The 17,918-nt window shown below is 41.3% G+C and overlaps 1 protein-coding gene across 2 annotated transcripts in view; it reads right to left on the bottom strand.

Moving 5' to 3' along the window:
* Positions 1 to 837: 837 nt before the first annotated feature.
* P3H2 (prolyl 3-hydroxylase 2) overlaps positions 838 to 17,918 on the bottom strand; it is a 175,288-nt gene continuing 158,207 nt past the window's right edge. The window contains exons 10-15 of one of the 2 annotated variants that reach the window (XM_025286561.3): positions 17,355 to 17,450; positions 16,642 to 16,792; positions 15,646 to 15,763; positions 14,375 to 14,450; positions 7,308 to 7,448; positions 838 to 1,883 (exon numbers count right to left, since the gene is read on the bottom strand). In XM_025286561.3, coding sequence (XP_025142346.3) covers positions 1,791 to 1,883; positions 7,308 to 7,448; positions 14,375 to 14,450; positions 15,646 to 15,763; positions 16,642 to 16,792; positions 17,355 to 17,450 — 675 coding nt within the window. In that variant the 3' untranslated portion in view covers positions 838 to 1,790. Of the gene's footprint in view, positions 1,884 to 7,307; positions 7,449 to 14,374; positions 14,451 to 15,645; positions 15,764 to 16,641; positions 16,793 to 17,354; positions 17,451 to 17,918 lie in introns of those variants that run through there. The other variant, XM_044943619.2, reaches the window with a different exon arrangement.

Below are 17,918 nucleotides of genomic sequence, written 5' to 3'. Positions count from 1 at the left end.
GGGAAAGAGACTAGCTCCGGGTCACACAGCAGAGCATATTTGATCGGGATGGGGTTATAATCTAATGCTCTTTCCACTCCCCCAACCAGAGGGTTGGGTGAAAAACAGATGGCACACAAATCAGTATGACTCAATTTTTCAGTCTCAAAGGATGAATGTTCTTACCACTACCCAAGATCATAAATGGCAGAAAGTAACTGATTTTTATCAATTTTTAAATAATGATTGAATATATTGTTGCTATTTTTAAAAAGTATTTATTTGGCTGTGCTGGGTCTTCATTACAGCGCATGGGATCTTTGATTTTCACTGCAGTATGTTGCAGACTTTTTTTGCAGAACTCTTAGTGCAGGATCTTAGTTGCAACATGTGGGCTCTAGCTCCCTGACCAGGGATGGAACTTGGGTCTGCTGCACTGGGAGCAATCTTAGCCCCTGGACCACCAGATAAGTCCCTAGAAAATGTTTTTATCTGTTGGTTTTCTTAAGGGCTACAGCCTCTACCACTGCCCATCAAAGAGGCAGGTGATCTCCCCTGGCTTAGTGGAGCAGACTCTCTCGGCTAGAATAACCCCATTCCCCACCCCCGCAAAACACTGTCTTGGTAGTATCTTCCTTAGAACCAGCATCAAGGACCCCAGATATTCTCTGGATTAACATCTTTTTGCTAACCATCCCTGTTTCTTCAGAAGGAATGCTCATACGTTCCTTGCAGCCCCAAGCCCCTGCCAACAAAATGAACCATGATCCAGTATTATCCCTGGGTGGTCCCCAAAGTTCCTGTTTGGATTACCTGGAGATAAACCAAACATTTGGGAGAAGAAAAACAAATGCTGGATATTAAAACAAGCCTCCCTTTATTAAACAAATCAGATACAAACACTAAAATCCATGAGCTGGAGAGCACCAAAAGTGGGGGAAGGGGTAGGGGGGGCTCAAAATACACTCAGATGAAGAGTGGAATCAACCAGAAATCCATTTTTTCTCCCTGAAGAACAAAATATCCCTCTCTCGGGCAAGGTAGCCATGGTGCCCACTTTCAGGTGGGATTAAAGATTTTCTTCCAGAATCGCTGGGATGAAGAACCATTCTACTTCAACCCTTGAAAAACACTTTTTAAAGACAACACTCCTAGGGCAGTCCTTTCTGGACTAGCGCATAGTGGAGACTGAATCAAAGCTTCCAGTGTAAGGGTGCTGTATCTAAAAACACCAGAGTCAAAAACTGCACCCAGGCCTGGGAAGGCTGACCCCTCCATCTCACAGTCTTCATCAGAGTTGTCCCTTTGCAGAGCCCGGGGGGCCTCAGGGCAGTGACTTGAAGCAGTTCTGACCTCACCATGGACTCTTCAGAGTCACAGCCGTCAGCTCTGGGAGAGACAGTGGCTGAAAGTCACAGCCAGAAAGGCCTTCTGAGTCCCATCACATTCTAACTTTAGATCTGGGCATGCATGGGAGTCGTTGTTTCGCCAGGAATGGACTTATTCTTTCTGCTTGAGTTTTAGGATCTGCAGCAAATGAAGTGTGTGTGTGTGTGTGTGTGCGTGCGCGCGCGCGCGCACACGTGCACACACAGTGGGGAAGGGGTGACTGGGCTTTGAAAGACAATCTGCTGAGAAAACCAAGACAGACAGACAGACTGAGGCAAAGAAAGCATCCTTAGGCACAGAAGGGAGATTTGCTGATTCATATTAACCTGTTAATTTATACCGTGGCTCTGTACAAAAATAAAAAAGTTCTCATAAGATTAACAATTTAAATAAATATTTGATAGAGACTCTTTTTCTCATTTTTATAGCTCATCTTTGGGATTGATATTCAGTTCGTGCTTCCCTTGCTGTTCTTGATCTAGGATTGCGATCACTTCATCGGCCTGTATTCGCTCCTGTAAAAAAAGACAATATAAACATTGCTGTTACAAGCGATGCCAGTGCCAGATGCTCCCCCAACATTTCTAGGTATCATCTGTACATGAATGGATGCTAAATCCAGCTAAAGGTGTAGCCTCATTCTATCCCTATCTAGGTGCCTTCTCCTGACTTCCCTGTATACTCAGCAATTACCTTCCAAGACTACTCTCTTGTCAAGAAATCTTATATATTCAACTGCAACTTCCATTTCTAACTTGTGGTCCCACAGACATCTCCAACTCAGTTCTCCAGCTCAGTGGTCAAGCTGAATTCTGCAGCTTCTTCCCTGCAGACCTACTCTGTCCTCTTCACAGAATTCCTCTCTCAGTAAAGACCATCATGACTTCCACATTCACCCCAAAGCCTGATGATAGTTTCTTGGATCTGATACACCACCTAGTCCTCTCTGTTCTGCCCCTTGTTTCTGCCCCTTTCTTTTCAGTACATGTACTGTTGCCTTAGAGGAACCAGAGATCAAATTGCCAACATCCGCTGGATCATTGAAAAAGCAAGAGAGTTCCAGAAAAAACATCTATTTCTGCTTTATTGACTATGCCAAAGCCTTTGACTGTGTGGATCACAATAAACTGTGGAAATATCTGAAAGAGATGGGAATACCAGACCACCTGACCTGCCTCTTGAGAAACCTGTATGCAGGTCAGGAAGCAACAGTTAGACTTATTTTCTTTCCCACACATCATTTCTCACTACCTGAAAATCCTTCAATTGTTTATTCTTTATTTATGTGTTGTCTTTTTCCACTAGAAGTTAAGCTCCATGAAAACAGGGAATCTTGTCATTTGGGGGGCGCTGTTCTATTTCCTGTGCCCAGAAAAGCAACTAACATTTAGCAGGATGGCTCAGTGGTAAAGAATTGGCCTGCGATGCAGGAGACACAGGAGACACAGGTCCTATCCCTGGTTTGGGAAGATCCCCTGGAGGAGAACATGTCAACCCATTCCAGTATTTTTGCCTGGAGAATCGCATGGACACAAGAGCCTGGTGGCTATAGTCCACAGGGTCGCAAAGAGTCAGACATGTCTGAGTGACTGAACACAGCACAGCACAGTATAACAGTTGATGAATAAATACATGGGTAGATGTCTAACATGCCAAAAATGTCTCTCCCTTAAGAAATCATGCTCATCCTTTAAGGCTCTTGTTAAATGCCATCTCCTCCATGAAACCTTTGCTGGTTCCCTTTTTCTGTCCCGTGAACACCATGCATTTTTGGCTCTAATAATTCTTGCTGAATTTTGCCTTGTGTTTTAATTACTCAGGTCCCTGTATTGTCTCTTCACTTTGACTTCAAGTTCCCTGAAAATAAAAGCTATGCCTAAATAATTTGCATCTCCTGTAGGTAGTCCCCAGCACAGTTCTCAGCATAGTAAGTTATACAAAGAACTTGATTATTCTATGACTTGATAATAAAATCCACTTTATTCAAGAGTTTGTAATTGAGCATAATGTTGACATAAAAGTACCTACAAGGACCAGATATACTAAATAACATAAAACTAGTTTTCATAATGTCCAAATAAAATGTGTGAGTGTGTGTTTATTTATTTGCATTTTATTTATCCAAATAAAATGCATGCTCAGTTATGTTCAACTCTTTGCGACCCCATGGACTATAGACTGCCAGGCTTCTCTGTCCATGGGATTTCCCAGGGAAGAATACTGGAGTGGGTTGCCATTTCCTCCTCCATGGGATCTTCCCAACCCAGGGATTGAACCTGCATCTCCTGTGTCTCCTGCATTGTAGGCAGATACTTTACTTCTGAGCCACTAGCGAAGCCCCTGCATGAGTACTACTTTATTAATGCAGGGAAAACACCTCGTTGATTAGCAAATTGATGTAGATATAAAACACTCCGATCTGACCGCACAAGAGACTGTTGCAATTTTGTCTCTCTTGAAAGAAAAGAAGTTTAAAAGAGAGATGGAACTCTCTAAAAAGGAATCAAAACTTCTAATTTTGGGCATCCTTAAGAATTTATGATGCTTAATACTCCTTGAGAATGTAATGCCTTTAAAGTAAACTCTAATGAGCATGTAAGTCCGCCAGCTCTGATGATGTCTTGAAAGGCAGGCTTTCTTTGCTCAGGGATTTAACCTGAAAGGAGGTGCCTAACTCCTGGTTCAAAATTGGGAAAGGAGTACATCAAGGCTGTATGTTGTCATCCTGCTTATTTAACTTATATGCATAACACATTATGCAAAAAGCCAGGCTGGATGAAGCACAAGCTGGAATCAAGATTTTGGGGAGAAATATCAATAACTTCAGAGATGCAGGTGACACCACCCTTATGGCAGAAAGTGAAGAGGAATAAAGAGCCTCTTGAGAAGGTGAAAGAGGAGCGTGAAAAAGCTGGCTTAAAACCCAACATTCAAATAAACGAAGAGGATGACATCTGGTCCCATCACTTCACAGCAAATAGATGGGGAAACAATAGAGACAGACAGACTTTGTTTTCTTGGGCTCCAAAATCACTGCAGCTGGTGACTGCTGTCATGAAATTAAAAGGTTCTTGCTCCTTGGGAGAAAAGCAATGACAAACCTAGACAGTATATTACAAAGCAGAGACATTACTTTGCTGACAAAGGTCCATATGGTCAAAGTTATGGTTTTTCCAGTAGTCATGTAAGGCTGTGAGAGCTGGACAATGAAAAAGGCTGAGCGCCAGAGAACTGATGCCTTCGAACTGTGGTACTGGAAAAGTCTCTTGAGAGCCCCTTGGACTGCAAGGAGATCAAACCAATCAATTCTAAAGGAGATCACCCCTGAATATTCATTGGAAGGACTGATGCTGAAGCTGAAGCTCCAGTACTTTGACCACCTGATGTGAAGAGAACTCATTTGAAAAGCCCCTGATGCTGGGAAAGATTGAAGTAGGAGGAGAAGGGGACAAGAGGATGAGATGGTTGGATGGCATCACCAACTTGATGGACATGAGTTTGAGCAAACTCCAGGAGATGGTGATGGACAGGGAAGTCTGGCATGCTGCAGTCCACGGGGTCGCAAAGTATCAGACACGACTGAGCAACTCAACAACTCAGGGACTCTCAAACTTTGTTACACATTGAAATCATCTGGGGAACTTTTAAAACTTCCTACACCTAAATTAATCAATCTAGGATTTTTAAATGTGGGGGCCAAAATGTCAATAGTTTGTAAAGATTCCCAGTTGACTACATTGTGGAGCAAAGTCTGGGAATCATGTCATAGGCAAGATTTTCCTGGTAGCTGCCATAGAAGCTCTGGTCATTTTCTTCTGTGACCACTAGATGTCGCCACAGCCTGGAGACTAGAGGATTTTCCCTACTACTTTCCAGGTTAGGAAGGAAAAAAGAGAACTTTGTATTGTGTGTGTGTGTGTGTGTGTGTGTGTGGCGGGATGGGGGTGGGGGGTGGGGGGCTTATTTTGATAGAAACAAATATCTTGAAGGAGAGGCTGAGATACTGAATAATAAAACATTAAATGTTTGTTTAACACTAAAGATTAAAAAACAAGAGACAGTTCTCCAACAATGTCGTTATCTCCACTGTGTACTCATGTACCTAGATTCTTTAGTCAAGAAGGGGTGATGTGGGGAACACTGGCATTTTGGCCGTGGAGAGGCAAGAGGAGAGAGGAATTACATGTAAAGGCGACTACTCAGTCCCTTGTGATGTTTTCAGATCTCTCCCTGCCCTGCTCCCTCTGTCAGGAATATTCTTTCTCTCTTTTGTGCCCAGCTGCCATCCTCTGCTCTTTTAGGGTTGCCCTATGCTAACAATCCTGGAGAAGGAAAGGAAAATGGCAATCCAGTATCCTTGCCTGGAAAATCCCATGGACAGAGGCCTGGTGGGCTGCCGTCCACAGGGTCGCAAAGAGCTGGGCACAACTGAGCGACCAACACTTTCTATGTAAGTCTCCTTTGATATCTCCCTACAAATGCAGATGGCTGTCTTCTCCCCATCAGTTTCCTGTGGCCTCTCCAAGCTCCTTGTGGTCAAAGCCCTGCCTTGTTCATCATGTACCCCCAGGGCCCACCTAGTGGAGTTTTCCAAGCACACAGTAGATCTTTTATAAACATTTGTGAAACATGTGAAAGAATGTTTAGAAATGAGGCCTAAAAACTGAGTTAGGTTTGGATGGCAAAAATAGTATAGAGAAATTCATTTTAAACTGTTTCTGATGCAATTGGATCCAATTTAGGGATCTAAAGAGGAAAACTGGTTCGCATCCCGGTTTAAAGACTAGAATTTCATAGCTTCATTAAGACTCAAGGCTGGAGGAAACTTTGAAGTCACTTGGTTTAGCCCCTGCCATGAAGATTCAGGTTCAGGCTCAGCTTTGCATGCCAAGAAGTCGCTGAGGCTATGATTAGAGTCATCCAGTGACAAGTAACTCTGTGCTTCCAAAGGAGAGACTTCTACCAAATGGTGGAGTCGGTTTGAAAGTTATTCCTTATGCTGAGCCTAGATATTCCTCCCAGGGGCTGTATCTATAGGATTTAATTCATTCCTCTATAGCTTCACGTGCTATGCCTGCTAAGTCATTTCAGTCATATCCAACTCTTTGCGATCTTATGGCCTGTAGCCCTCCAGGCTCTTCTGTCCATGAGATTTTCCAGGCAAGAATACTGGAGTGGGTTGCTATGCCCTCCACCAGGGGATCCTCCCAACCCAGGGATCAAGCCCAGGTCTCTTATGTCTCCTGCATTAGCAGGTGGGTTCTTTACCACGAGTGTCACCTGGGCAGACTTACGAACACTATAACCTCTGCTCCGAACATCCAGAAGGGTGAGATCACAGTCTCTTATCCAGACTAAGTGTCCTCAGTCACTTCTAAGACAATAACAATATTTTAATATTTAACTTAATAGTAGTAAATAATAAATTTTCATGTCCTCTCATTGTCTTCGATAAGTGTTTCATAAATGATTCGGTGAACTTTTTAAGGGTTTGTTGAGACAATAAATCAGTCTTCTTGGTGACCAGTGGAAAATGATTGCACTCTCTGGATGCTACAATTTGTTAATAAGCTCCGGACTAATTTAGGAGAGTGCTGAATATCACTGAGATGTCTATTTATGCAAACATTCACTTATAAAAACCCATCTGATCAAGAGCTGCATTCTTAGCCCCTTTTCCTAAAACTTACAGTGCAAAAATCAGATGTGTAATTGCTAAGTCATGGATCTGATTAAGAAAATGTGTTCTTGCTTAGAAAACAGGGCCAGTACTGGAAAGCAGACAGAAAGGATTCTGTAAAAGTTTTTTCCCCCATGATCTCTTAAAATTGCTGAAGGGCTATGAATCAGCTCATAAGAATTTTCAGATCAATTAGTTCGTGAAGCAGTTCTATAGGGTGTCTCATTGACTTTCTGAGGGTGAGGGGTCAGAAACTCACCAATTCTCTATAAAGTGGGTCCAAGGTAAACCACAGAGCCACAGCACATCTCTGGCCCTTGGTGACTGCCTTCACCCCATGTGGGTTCTCTCCTCCAGACGAGAAGCTGATCATGCGCCCACACTTAGGTTTTATAGAGGCCTGAGGAAGAAAGTGAAAATATGACTCTCAATTTGAATACTGTGAACATTCCTACAACCCCCCTTCTCTAGCCTTCTGCTCAATTACTTGAGTCAAGTTTTGTCAAAGAACAATGGAATCCTGGGGCTGAAGAAGACACAGACTGTTTCCAATTTCCTGATCTATAAGACAAAGATAAGGTCAAAATAATACCTAATTCAGGAAATAAAGTTGTCAGGTAAAATGGTCATCACAGTCCATGGCACGTGGTAACTGCTCAATACGTGCTGTGTTGGTGGCTGGCAAACGCCTTGACAGCAAAGGCTTTCTCTTTTAATTCATTTCTCTAATTTTGGTACCAGCACAGCCTACGTAAATATACATTTAATATTTGTGGGATGACAAAAACAAATGGAGGGGAAATCTGGGGTGCTGGTAATTATTACAATTGATCTAGGTAGTGGTGTGTATGCTCAGTTGTGTTCGACTCTTTGCAACCCCGGGGACTGTAGCCCACCAGGCTCCTCTGTCCATAGACTTTTCCAGATAAGAATACTGGAACAGGTTGCCATTCTTCCTCCAGGGGATCTTCTGGACCCAGGGATGGAACCTGCATCTCCCGTGTCTCCTGCATTGGCAGGCAGATTCTTTACCACTGTGTCAGCTGGGAAGCCCAGGTAGTGATGCACCCTTTCTAATTCCTTAATGGTGCATTTATGTTTGTGGACTTTTCAAAATACAAAAGTTTAAAAAATTCAAGTCTAATCTAGTTGCTATTTTAATTCCTGTTACAATATTCCTGCCCTGGAGCCCTCAGCCAATACTTTTATACCCCTAGTGATGAGAACACATCACTCCTTTGGGTGACCCATTCCATAGCCTCTAGGGCTCTGAAATGATTGGCACAGTCCTTCCAAGCCTGTGCATGGCTCAGGAGGAGTTGATTAGGGAGAACAAGGTATGAGGGAAAGAAGCACTGCTTAGATCAAGCAAACAGGCTCCCTAAACCAAATAAGCTGAAGCAATGGGATTTTAGGGGTCTTGCTTTCATATTTAAAGTGTCTGATCTAAGCAGAGTTCATTTTTCTTTCTTGAGAAACATAGAAACCAGACTTATTCCATAGTACAGCTTAGAAATAAAAGCAGGAAAGTGGTACCAATTGTTGGACTATTTGATAAGATGGACACATTCTAATTAGCTATTTTCTGAATTGACTTGAGTTGATAGATGCCCATAGAAGAACCTTTGGTTCCCTTCACCATAAAATTCAATGGCTAAGTTTTCTTACCAGCAGCTTCAGGAACAATAGTTGGAAAATTTTCTGAAATTCTTGAATGTTAACTAACTTAAGTACTCCCAGACTGTGTGCCAACAAGTGGAAGGTCAAAAGTAAGTGGAGAAGTGAAGAATCCTGAGACCCAGGTGTGTGTGTGTGTGAAAGGGAAGAGCAGGAAAAAACAGTCACTTTTCTGGTTACTCCTCTATTCTCAATAATTGAGGAGTGATTTGTCTTTGCTAGAGAGAGTCATTTTTTTTAAGCAGCTTTATCAAAGTCAAAGTAACTTTCTGATGTAAATTTAGAGTTTCCTAGTTACTGGTGCCTTTAGTATCAATCTGATTTTGTGTTTCTGGAGGAGGAATTCCTACATAGAAACAGCAAAATCACTGAAGCAAATGAGGCAGGACAAGAAAGCCTTCCTATATACATGACTTTAGGATCTACTTTTAAGTTTTCTGAGCTGCTCATCCCCTGGTGCTGGTCAGGACTCACTTATCCACATGTGGTTGCTATTGCTTCTGTGTGATTATAGAGTCTTGGCATCAGCATCTTCCAGTTCTAAAGAGAGGGCATGGGGACAACTTAATGCTTTGTCTCTGATGGAAGAATTGAAAGTATGTTTACACATGAAGGACTCTGGGAAAGCTTAGGAGAAGAAGCTATCAATTGCTTGAAGCCATTGGTATTAGTTATAGGTGCGTGGGGTGACAAAGGACTAACCTCATCAAATGGAGAGAATCACCTCTCATAAATCAGGTATGTGAAGAAATAAACAGGTTCCACTGGTAATGTTGCTTCTATGAGAAAATGTATTCTGAAGTTTAGCTAAATGATTATAAACACACTTTTGGAACACAGCCTCACTGAGTTTAGTTTTTCATGAAGTAAATGGAACTCATTAGATTTTATCTTTTTCAAACTTGCACAGAGAAACTAAAATTCCTAAATAACTGTGTTTCACAAATATACTGCTGTTGAAAATAATCCATGTTTTTTCGAAGTATGATAAAAGAAAGTTCATTTTGCTTTATATCTAACTGATGATTAAAGTCAGAGATGGCTCTGTGCTGTACTTGTCTTGAATAAATGTAAATCTTAAGCCACCAACCAGTATTTATACAACTTCCAGATTTTTCTTTTAATGTTTTTTGGCTACACCACACAGCTTGCAGGATCTTAGTTACTTGTACGTGCATGCTGCTAAGTCACTTCAGTTGTGCCTATTTGCAACCCTATGGACTGTAGCCTGCCAGGCTCCTATGTTCATGTGATTCTCCAGGCAACAATACTGGAGTGGGTTGTCATGCCCTCCTCCAAGGGATCTTCCCTATCCTGGGGTCAAACCCGTGTCTCTTACATCTTCTGAATTGGCAGGCGGGTTCTTTACCACTTAGTTCAGTTCACTTGCTCAGGCGTGTTCAATTCTTTGCAACCCCACGGACTCCAGCATGCCAGGCTTCCCTTTTCATCACCAACTCCTGGAGCTTGGTCAAACTCATGTCCATCGAGTCGGTGATGCCATCCAACCATCTCATCCTCTGTCGTCCCCTTCTCCTCCTGCCTTCAATCTTTCCCAGCATCAGGGGCTTTCCTAAAGAGTTGTCTCTTCACATCAGGTGGCCAAGGTATTGGAGCTTAGGCTTCAGCATCAGTCCTTCCAATGAATATTCAGGACTGATTTCCTTTAGGAATGACTGGCTTGATCTCCTCGCTGTCTAAGGGACTCTCAAGCATCTTCTCCAACACCACAGTTCGAAGGCATCACTTCTTTGGTGCTCAGCTTTCTTTATGGTCCTACTTTCACATCCATACGTGACTACTGGAAAAACCATAGCTTTGACTAGATGGACCTTTGTTGGCAGAGAAATGTCTCTGCTTTTTAATATGCTGGTTCTAACTATTGTTTCCTGACCTGCATACAGATTTCTCAAGAGGCAGGTCAGGTGGTCTGGTATTCCCATCTCTTTCAGAATTTTCCACAGTTTTTCGTGATCCACACAGTCAAAGGTTTTGGAGTAGTCAATAAAGCAGAAGTAGATATTTTTCTGGAACTCTCTTGCTTTTTCTATGATCCAATGGATTTAGCAAGTTGATCTCTGGTTCCTCTGCCTTTTCTAAATACAGCTTGAACATCTGGACTTCTTGGTTCATGTACTGTTGAACTGAGCTTTACCATTTCTCAGGGAGCTTTACCACTTCCCAGTAGCTTTCCCACTAGCTCCCTGGGAAGCTCCTTAATTCCCTGCTGCTGCTGCTAAGTCACCTCAGTCGTGTCGGACTCTGTGCGACCCCATAGACTGCAGCCCGCCAGGCTCCCCCGTCCCTGGGGTTCTCCAGGCAAAAACACTGGAGTGGGTTGCCATTTCCTTCTCCAATGCATGAAAGTGAAAAGTGAAAGTGAAGTCGCTCAGTTGTGTCCAACTCTTAGCGACCCCATGGACTGCAGCCCACCAGGCTCCTCTGTATCAAATCCCAGTTCCAGACAGGGAGTCCTACCAATGAACCACCAAGGAAATGGCAGATTTTTTGAAAGTAAAGAATTTAGAACAATTTTCTTAATGGAGCCAAACGTTGGGGTATTTCCCTGCTCCAGAAATAAATCAATTTTCCCTTCAGAATCAAAGAGGGGAGAGGTAAAAATGAAAACTACCCATTTCTCTTTGTTATTGGCACTCGTTACCTCAGAATTTTAATTAGCTACAAAACGCCCCTAAACTCCAGCATATGCATTCATCTAAAGTATAACTTATTTCGGCAAATATATCTCTCAACTTGGAACTTTTTCATCAAAACATTGTTTAAATTAGTACTTTTGTGTATAGTTACACCTTTATCTTAAAAATATAAATATCTAAAAGGGGAGTAGTGTCTGATTTCACATCTTTAAAAAGCAAAATTACAATGAGCTTGCATTCAGAAACTGGTGAATTCATATATGTTAGTGATTCATTAAATTAAGGATTTATACATAGTATTCCCGGCTGGTTCACTTTCAAACATTGGGCATTTCCAAATTTGGCCACTAGATGGAGTAGAAGCAAAGAAATCTTCCAACCACCTGTTTGATTCCCTTTCCAATTGTGTGAGATGTAAGCATTTCTGAACCTGTTAACAGAGCTCAGAAATCAAATACGTTCTGCACAGAGGATTTTCAAAAGGTGATAGTCGTGTATCAGGATTTAAACTGAGTCCAGATCACCAGTCTTGATTTAATTTCCCAGATCATGAAACATCAAAATGCTGACATGTTAAAATTTAAGCTTTTTACCAAAAAAAAAAAAAAAAAAAAAAGTTTGAGGCACCATGACCTTTTAAATTACAGTATATTAAACTACATGGAATATTTTTCTTAATTATATTAATATTTATGGACAATTTTAGCCAGAATTCCCATAAGTTTTCCCTTTAAGTCTGATAATACATTTTTTTTATATCATCTGCTTAAACCCCAGTTGGTATGACATGAATGATACTGAGAGTACAAATATGAAGTAAAATACATAAAACTCATATAAGAGTTGTGGAAATAGCCTATATAATGGAAAATCCTTGAAGTTTATCACATACATGTTTCAGTAATTTTAGCTTTGCATAGAGGAAAGAAATGTGTCATAATCTATTTACAATTCAATTATCTCCTCAATCAGAAATTCTGTTTTTTCACCGTCCATGTTTTCTACATGCTGTTTGACTTAAAAACCAAAGATTCTGGCTATATGGTTTATAAGTGCTCAGTAGGCTGGTTTTCCAAAGGCATTTGTTTATTTAGGAACATCATGGCTGATTTTAACTTTTGATTTTTAGTCTATGATTATGTGTTTAGAATCTCATCCAAAGTGTGAACATGTAACACATATGTGTCTGTGTGAATGTATATATATCAAGTTTCAAGTATAGGTTTACTTACCACCATAATTATGTGAATATATATATATATATATATATATACATATATATATATACATACATATATATATATATAAGCCTTTGACTGTGTGGATCACAATAAACTGTGGGAAATTCTGAAAGAGATGGGAATACCAGACCACCTGACCTGCCTCTTGAGAAACCTATATGCAGGTCAGGAAGCAACAGCTAGAACTGGACATGGAACAACAGACTGGTTCCAAATAGGAAAAGGAGTACGTCAAGGCTGTATATTGTCGCCCTACTTATTTAACTTATATGCAGAGTACATCATGAGAAATGCTGAGCTGGAAGAAGCACAAGCTGGAATCAAGATCGCCAGGAGAAATATCAATAACCTCAGATATGCAGATGACACCACCCTTATGGCAGAAAGTGAAGAAGAACTAAAGAGCCTCTTGATGAAAGTGAAAGAGGAGAGTGAAAAGTTGGCTTAAAGCTCAACATTCAGAAAACGAAGATCATGGCATCTGGTCCCATCACTTCATGGGAAATAGTTGGGGAAACAGTGGAAAAAGTGTCAGACTTTATTTTTCCAGGCTCCAAAATCACTGCAGATGGTGACTGCAGCCATGAAATTAAAAGATGCTTACTCCTTGGAAGGAAAGTTATGATCAACCTAGTGAAAGTGAAAGTGAAGTCGCTCAGTCGTGTCAGACTCCTAGCGACCCCATGGACTGCAGCCTACCAGGCTCCTCCATCCATGAGATTTGCCAGGCAAGAGTACTGGAGTGGGTTGCCATTGCCTTCTCCGATGACCAACCTAGATAGCATATTAAAAAGCAGAGACATTACTTTGCCAACAAAGGTCCATCTAGTCAAGGCTATGGTTTTTCCAGTGGTCATGTATGGATGTGAGAGTTGGACTATGAAGAAAGCTGAGCGATGAAGAATTTATGCTTTTGAACTGTGGTGTTGGAGAAGACTCTTGAGAGTCCCTTAGACTGCAAGGAGATCCAACCAGTCTATCCTTAAGGAGATCAGTTCTGGGTGTTCATTGGAAGGACTGATGCTGAAGCTGAAATTCCAGTACTTTGGCCACCTCATGCGAAGAGTTGACTCATTGGAAAAGACCCTGATGCTGGGAGAGATTGAGGGCAGGAGGAGAAGGGGACAACAGAGGATGAGATGTCTGAATGGCATCACCGACTCGATGGACATGAGTTTAGGTAAACTCCAGGAGTTGGTGATGGACAGGGAGGCCTGGCGTGCTGCAATTCATGGGGTCGCAAAGAGTCAGACACGACTGAGCGACTGAACTGAACTGATACATATATATGTGTGTGTGTATATATATATATATATATATACGCATATAATAATTTGTATAATGACGGGTATGATGACCAATGCTCGCTCTAAGCACACAGGACACCAGGGTACATGAAAGTCAATCTGTAGAGACACGTGACTTATCCTAGTAGTGGGTGATTTAAGATCAGGTGTTTTTATGTCTCCATCAAATTACTTGAAAAAGAATCTGAAGACCTACGTTCTGGTTCTAACACTAACTATATGATCCTTAAAAAGTATTCTTTAAATCACCCATATGTAAAATGAACAAGAAGATTTTTATTGATGATTCCATTTCTAACATTTTATGATGTATAAATTTGCTGGATCTCTGTTCACCTCTTGAATTCTCAAGCTCAGGAATATTTGAAATCCAGCAGCCCTTGGAAAATGGCATAAGTGAGACTGAAAAATGCTAGATAAATTTGCAAGAACAGACTTGCTTACAGTCACAGTCTTGGCGTCCATCTCAGTGAATATGAATTCTCCTCCTTCAAAGTCATCATTCATATATAGGAGAGCACTGAAAGAAGAAAGGGAAATCATTTGTCCTCTCATGTACCTGCACAACATCACTGCAGAATCCTGGACACTGGACATGAACCAACCGGCCTGATTAGTAAGTTTCCTCCGAACTAGAGATGAAAATGATTGACCTTCCTAAACTTCAAGAGTAAGATCAGATGTAGGGTCATATAAAGTGAAAATGAAAGTCGCTCAGTCATGTCCAACTCTTTGCAACCCCACTCCATGGAATTCTCCAGGCCAGAATTCTGGAGTGGGTAATAACCTTTCCCTTCTCCAGGGGATCTTCCCAACCCAGAGATCCAACCCAAGTCTCCCGCTTTACAGGTAGATTGTTTATCAGCTGAGCCACAAAGGAAGCCCAGGGTTATATAGGAAGTATTTATTCATTCTTACGTTAAAATTTTAATTATATTTCAAACCTTATTTCAAACCTGAAACCTTATCTCAAACCTCAAACCTTATTTCAAACCTTTATCACTTTCCAAAGTAAAACCTAACTAGGTTTAATCTAGCTCTTCGATGTTGCCCACAGAATCGAAAACTCTCTTCTTGTCTTTTATGCTAGTAACTCTGAAGGACGCAATTTTTCCTTAAGCAGCTGGAGAGTTCCAAGGGGTGTAGCCTAGCCTTGCAGGTAGGGGGCGCTCAATAAACGTTTTTGTATAGAGCACAGTGTAGTTATGAACACATTATAGTCATGGTGACTGCATCTCCTGATGCTTTCCTTTACACAGTAAAATATCATTCAATAAGAGAATACATTTTTTTCTCCTGAGTTTCCAGTTTCTTATTTACAAGACGCAGACATAAGTAAATGATGTGATGAGATCCCTCTGCATGTTGAGATGCATCTCCTCTGTTCTCAAAATAAGATGCATATACCACAAGGATATATTTAACTGAAAGCCAAGTGAGAAAAAAAAACAACACATAAACTTCACTTTTTGGTATGAAAACAAAACGGATGTTCTGTGAAATAGGATGCAACAAAATGAGCAGGGATTTTTAACATAAAAATACGACATGCTGAAGGCACTTCTGGGTGTGGCAGCTGCTTAAGAAAATTATCTGAGCATCTCTGCTTCATCGAGATGAGTGTGATGACAGCAAAACAGATCAGCTTCTAATTTCCATGGAGTTTTGATAACTGTTGGGCAAAAGTTTTATTTTGAAGCAGGGGCTGGTGGTACCTATAGTCCCGGAATGTGTAAGCAGGAGGCTCCTTCCAGCATTCATTGGCCTCTGGATCCAACAGGCAGTTGTCAGCATGGATGGGATGACTGAGGTCATTTCTTCTATCCTGTTGACCTGCCAGAAAAGGGAACAGGGAAGCATGAAAGATGGAGTGCCATAACCTCCAAGAGCAAAGCTGACAATCTATCTGTCTTCTCCTATGGATGATGTCCCTTGCAAATTTGAGGAGTCAGAAGGCAGAGCAGACTAAAGAGCACTGGGCAAGCGCAGTCAAGTGATTCTGATCCTGTTTTGATATGAACTCATTTTAAAAAACTGTAGGCAAGTCGCACCTGTCTTCTTCAGCTATGAAAGCTCTCTATAAATATACATGCGGAAATTCCATGCATTTCACGTGCTGTGCTTTGTGTGCAGCAGTAAAAGGTTGAGGATAACATGCCAATGTCAAAAAGAACAGAGTTTATGCAGCTGAGAATTCACAAGTGGAAAGTCTACTTCTGTGACAGTCTTTGCCCCTTCCTCCTTAGGAGGGTGTTGAAGAGAAGACGTGGAGAAGAAATAGTGATGCCAGGGAGTGAGGAGGTCTCTGTCTTTTTAAAGAACATTTCTTTTAATGTTTCCTTTATCTTCCAAGCACTTCCCCTCAATGCTTGCGGACATAATGGGGACTGTAATTTCCAGGTTCTTAAACCCTGAAAAGGGAAACCTAGAGCAGAAAAGTATTTTTTTTTTTTTTTAATGTGATTGAAACAAACAGAAGCAATGGATTTGGAAAGGAACACAGGCAGAGTGATGGCCTTCCAATAGTTTAGGGAAGAGCAAAGTAGAAAAAGAGGGAAGGGAAAAGTCAGAATGAGTAAGCTTTTTTTGTTTTAAAAATGTAGAACTCTTCTGTATCAAGTCTGACACATTCCTAGAGCTTTGTTCCACATTGTTTTCTTTCTCATTTCACAGAGAGTAAAAGGGAACAAGTCCAGACTCTGAGATCTCACCAGACAGGGCTGTGCGGCAGACCATGTGCGTATAGGAAAAATACAGGGTTGAGTTCAGCATGAAATAGGATTCTACAATCTTTCGAGCCTTCTCGCTGATGTCATAAAACAGACGGGCACTCTTCAGGGGGACTCGGCCTTCATAACCAAACTGAAGAAAAGGAAGAATGTTAGAAACCACTGAGTTGATTGGAGGGCTTGAGGAAATCAGACGCCAATTATTGAGGAAATCATTAAGCCAATATAGGATGCTCAGCTCTCTGTTGGCTTGTGGGAATACTACTACAGACTTGTGGGTTTGGGTTAGGAAAATGAGCCCTTGAAAGAAGCCTAATCACAGAGGGAAAGTTAAAAGCTAATCACCCTCTTTTCTCGCAGAACACTTCCATCACTCCTTTCCAAAAACATTTCTAGCAGTACAGAATGATAACTTGAGTATGTTTTCACCATTGTACCTTGAGCTCCTTGAGGACAAGGGTATTGTATATTATTTGTCAGATGCAAACTTAGGAAATTACAGAGTTTGTAAGTTGATAACTGAATGGATTGATAAATAAATGATTAGAAACAATGAAGGTGTCATTTCATACTTGCTCCCTTTAACAACCTGATAGGTCTATATCCTAAACCCTTCCCTTCCCTGAATCTGGCATTTCTAGAAGATCTTGCATTAACACTTGGGAATTTAAATCCAAAAGAGTTTAAGTCTTTACTTTGAGTGCTTTCAGGACAGTTGCACCTTCGAACTTTTCATTGGGTGTATGGGGTGAAGTTTTTCCTCTGTATCCATCACCAATGAGCATGATCCCCTGGAAGCAAAATACAAGATGCTCTATTATTGATGATTATGGATTCATCACAACCCCCTTTCTGCCTTGATTGCCAGACAACTGAGAACCAAAGTCAATAGTCAAAACCATCCCCATTTTATTCCAGGATTCTGGTATCAGTAATTCTTCCAATCAAAAGAGGGATATTTACTTAACTTTCACCCCACATTTGTATTATCAAATGCCACCACCACATGCTGTAGAAATAGCTAGAATATAAATAATTAATATATTGACTGTGCTGTGCTGTGCTAAGTCATTTCATTTGTGTCTGGCTCTGCATGACCCTATGGACTGTAGCCCACCAGGCTTCTCTGTCCATGGGATTCTCCAGGCAAGAATACTGAAGTGGATTGTCATGCCCTCCTCCAGGGGATTGTCCTGACCCAGGGATCAAGCCATCGTCTCTTACATCTCTTGCATTGAAATGCAGGTTCTTTACCACTA

The sequence above is a fragment of the Bubalus bubalis genome, chromosome 1, assembly GCF_019923935.1.
Source record: "Bubalus bubalis isolate 160015118507 breed Murrah chromosome 1, NDDB_SH_1, whole genome shotgun sequence".
Lineage (NCBI taxonomy): Eukaryota > Metazoa > Chordata > Mammalia > Artiodactyla > Bovidae > Bubalus > Bubalus bubalis.
This window is presented reverse-complemented; position numbering and strand designations above follow the sequence as displayed.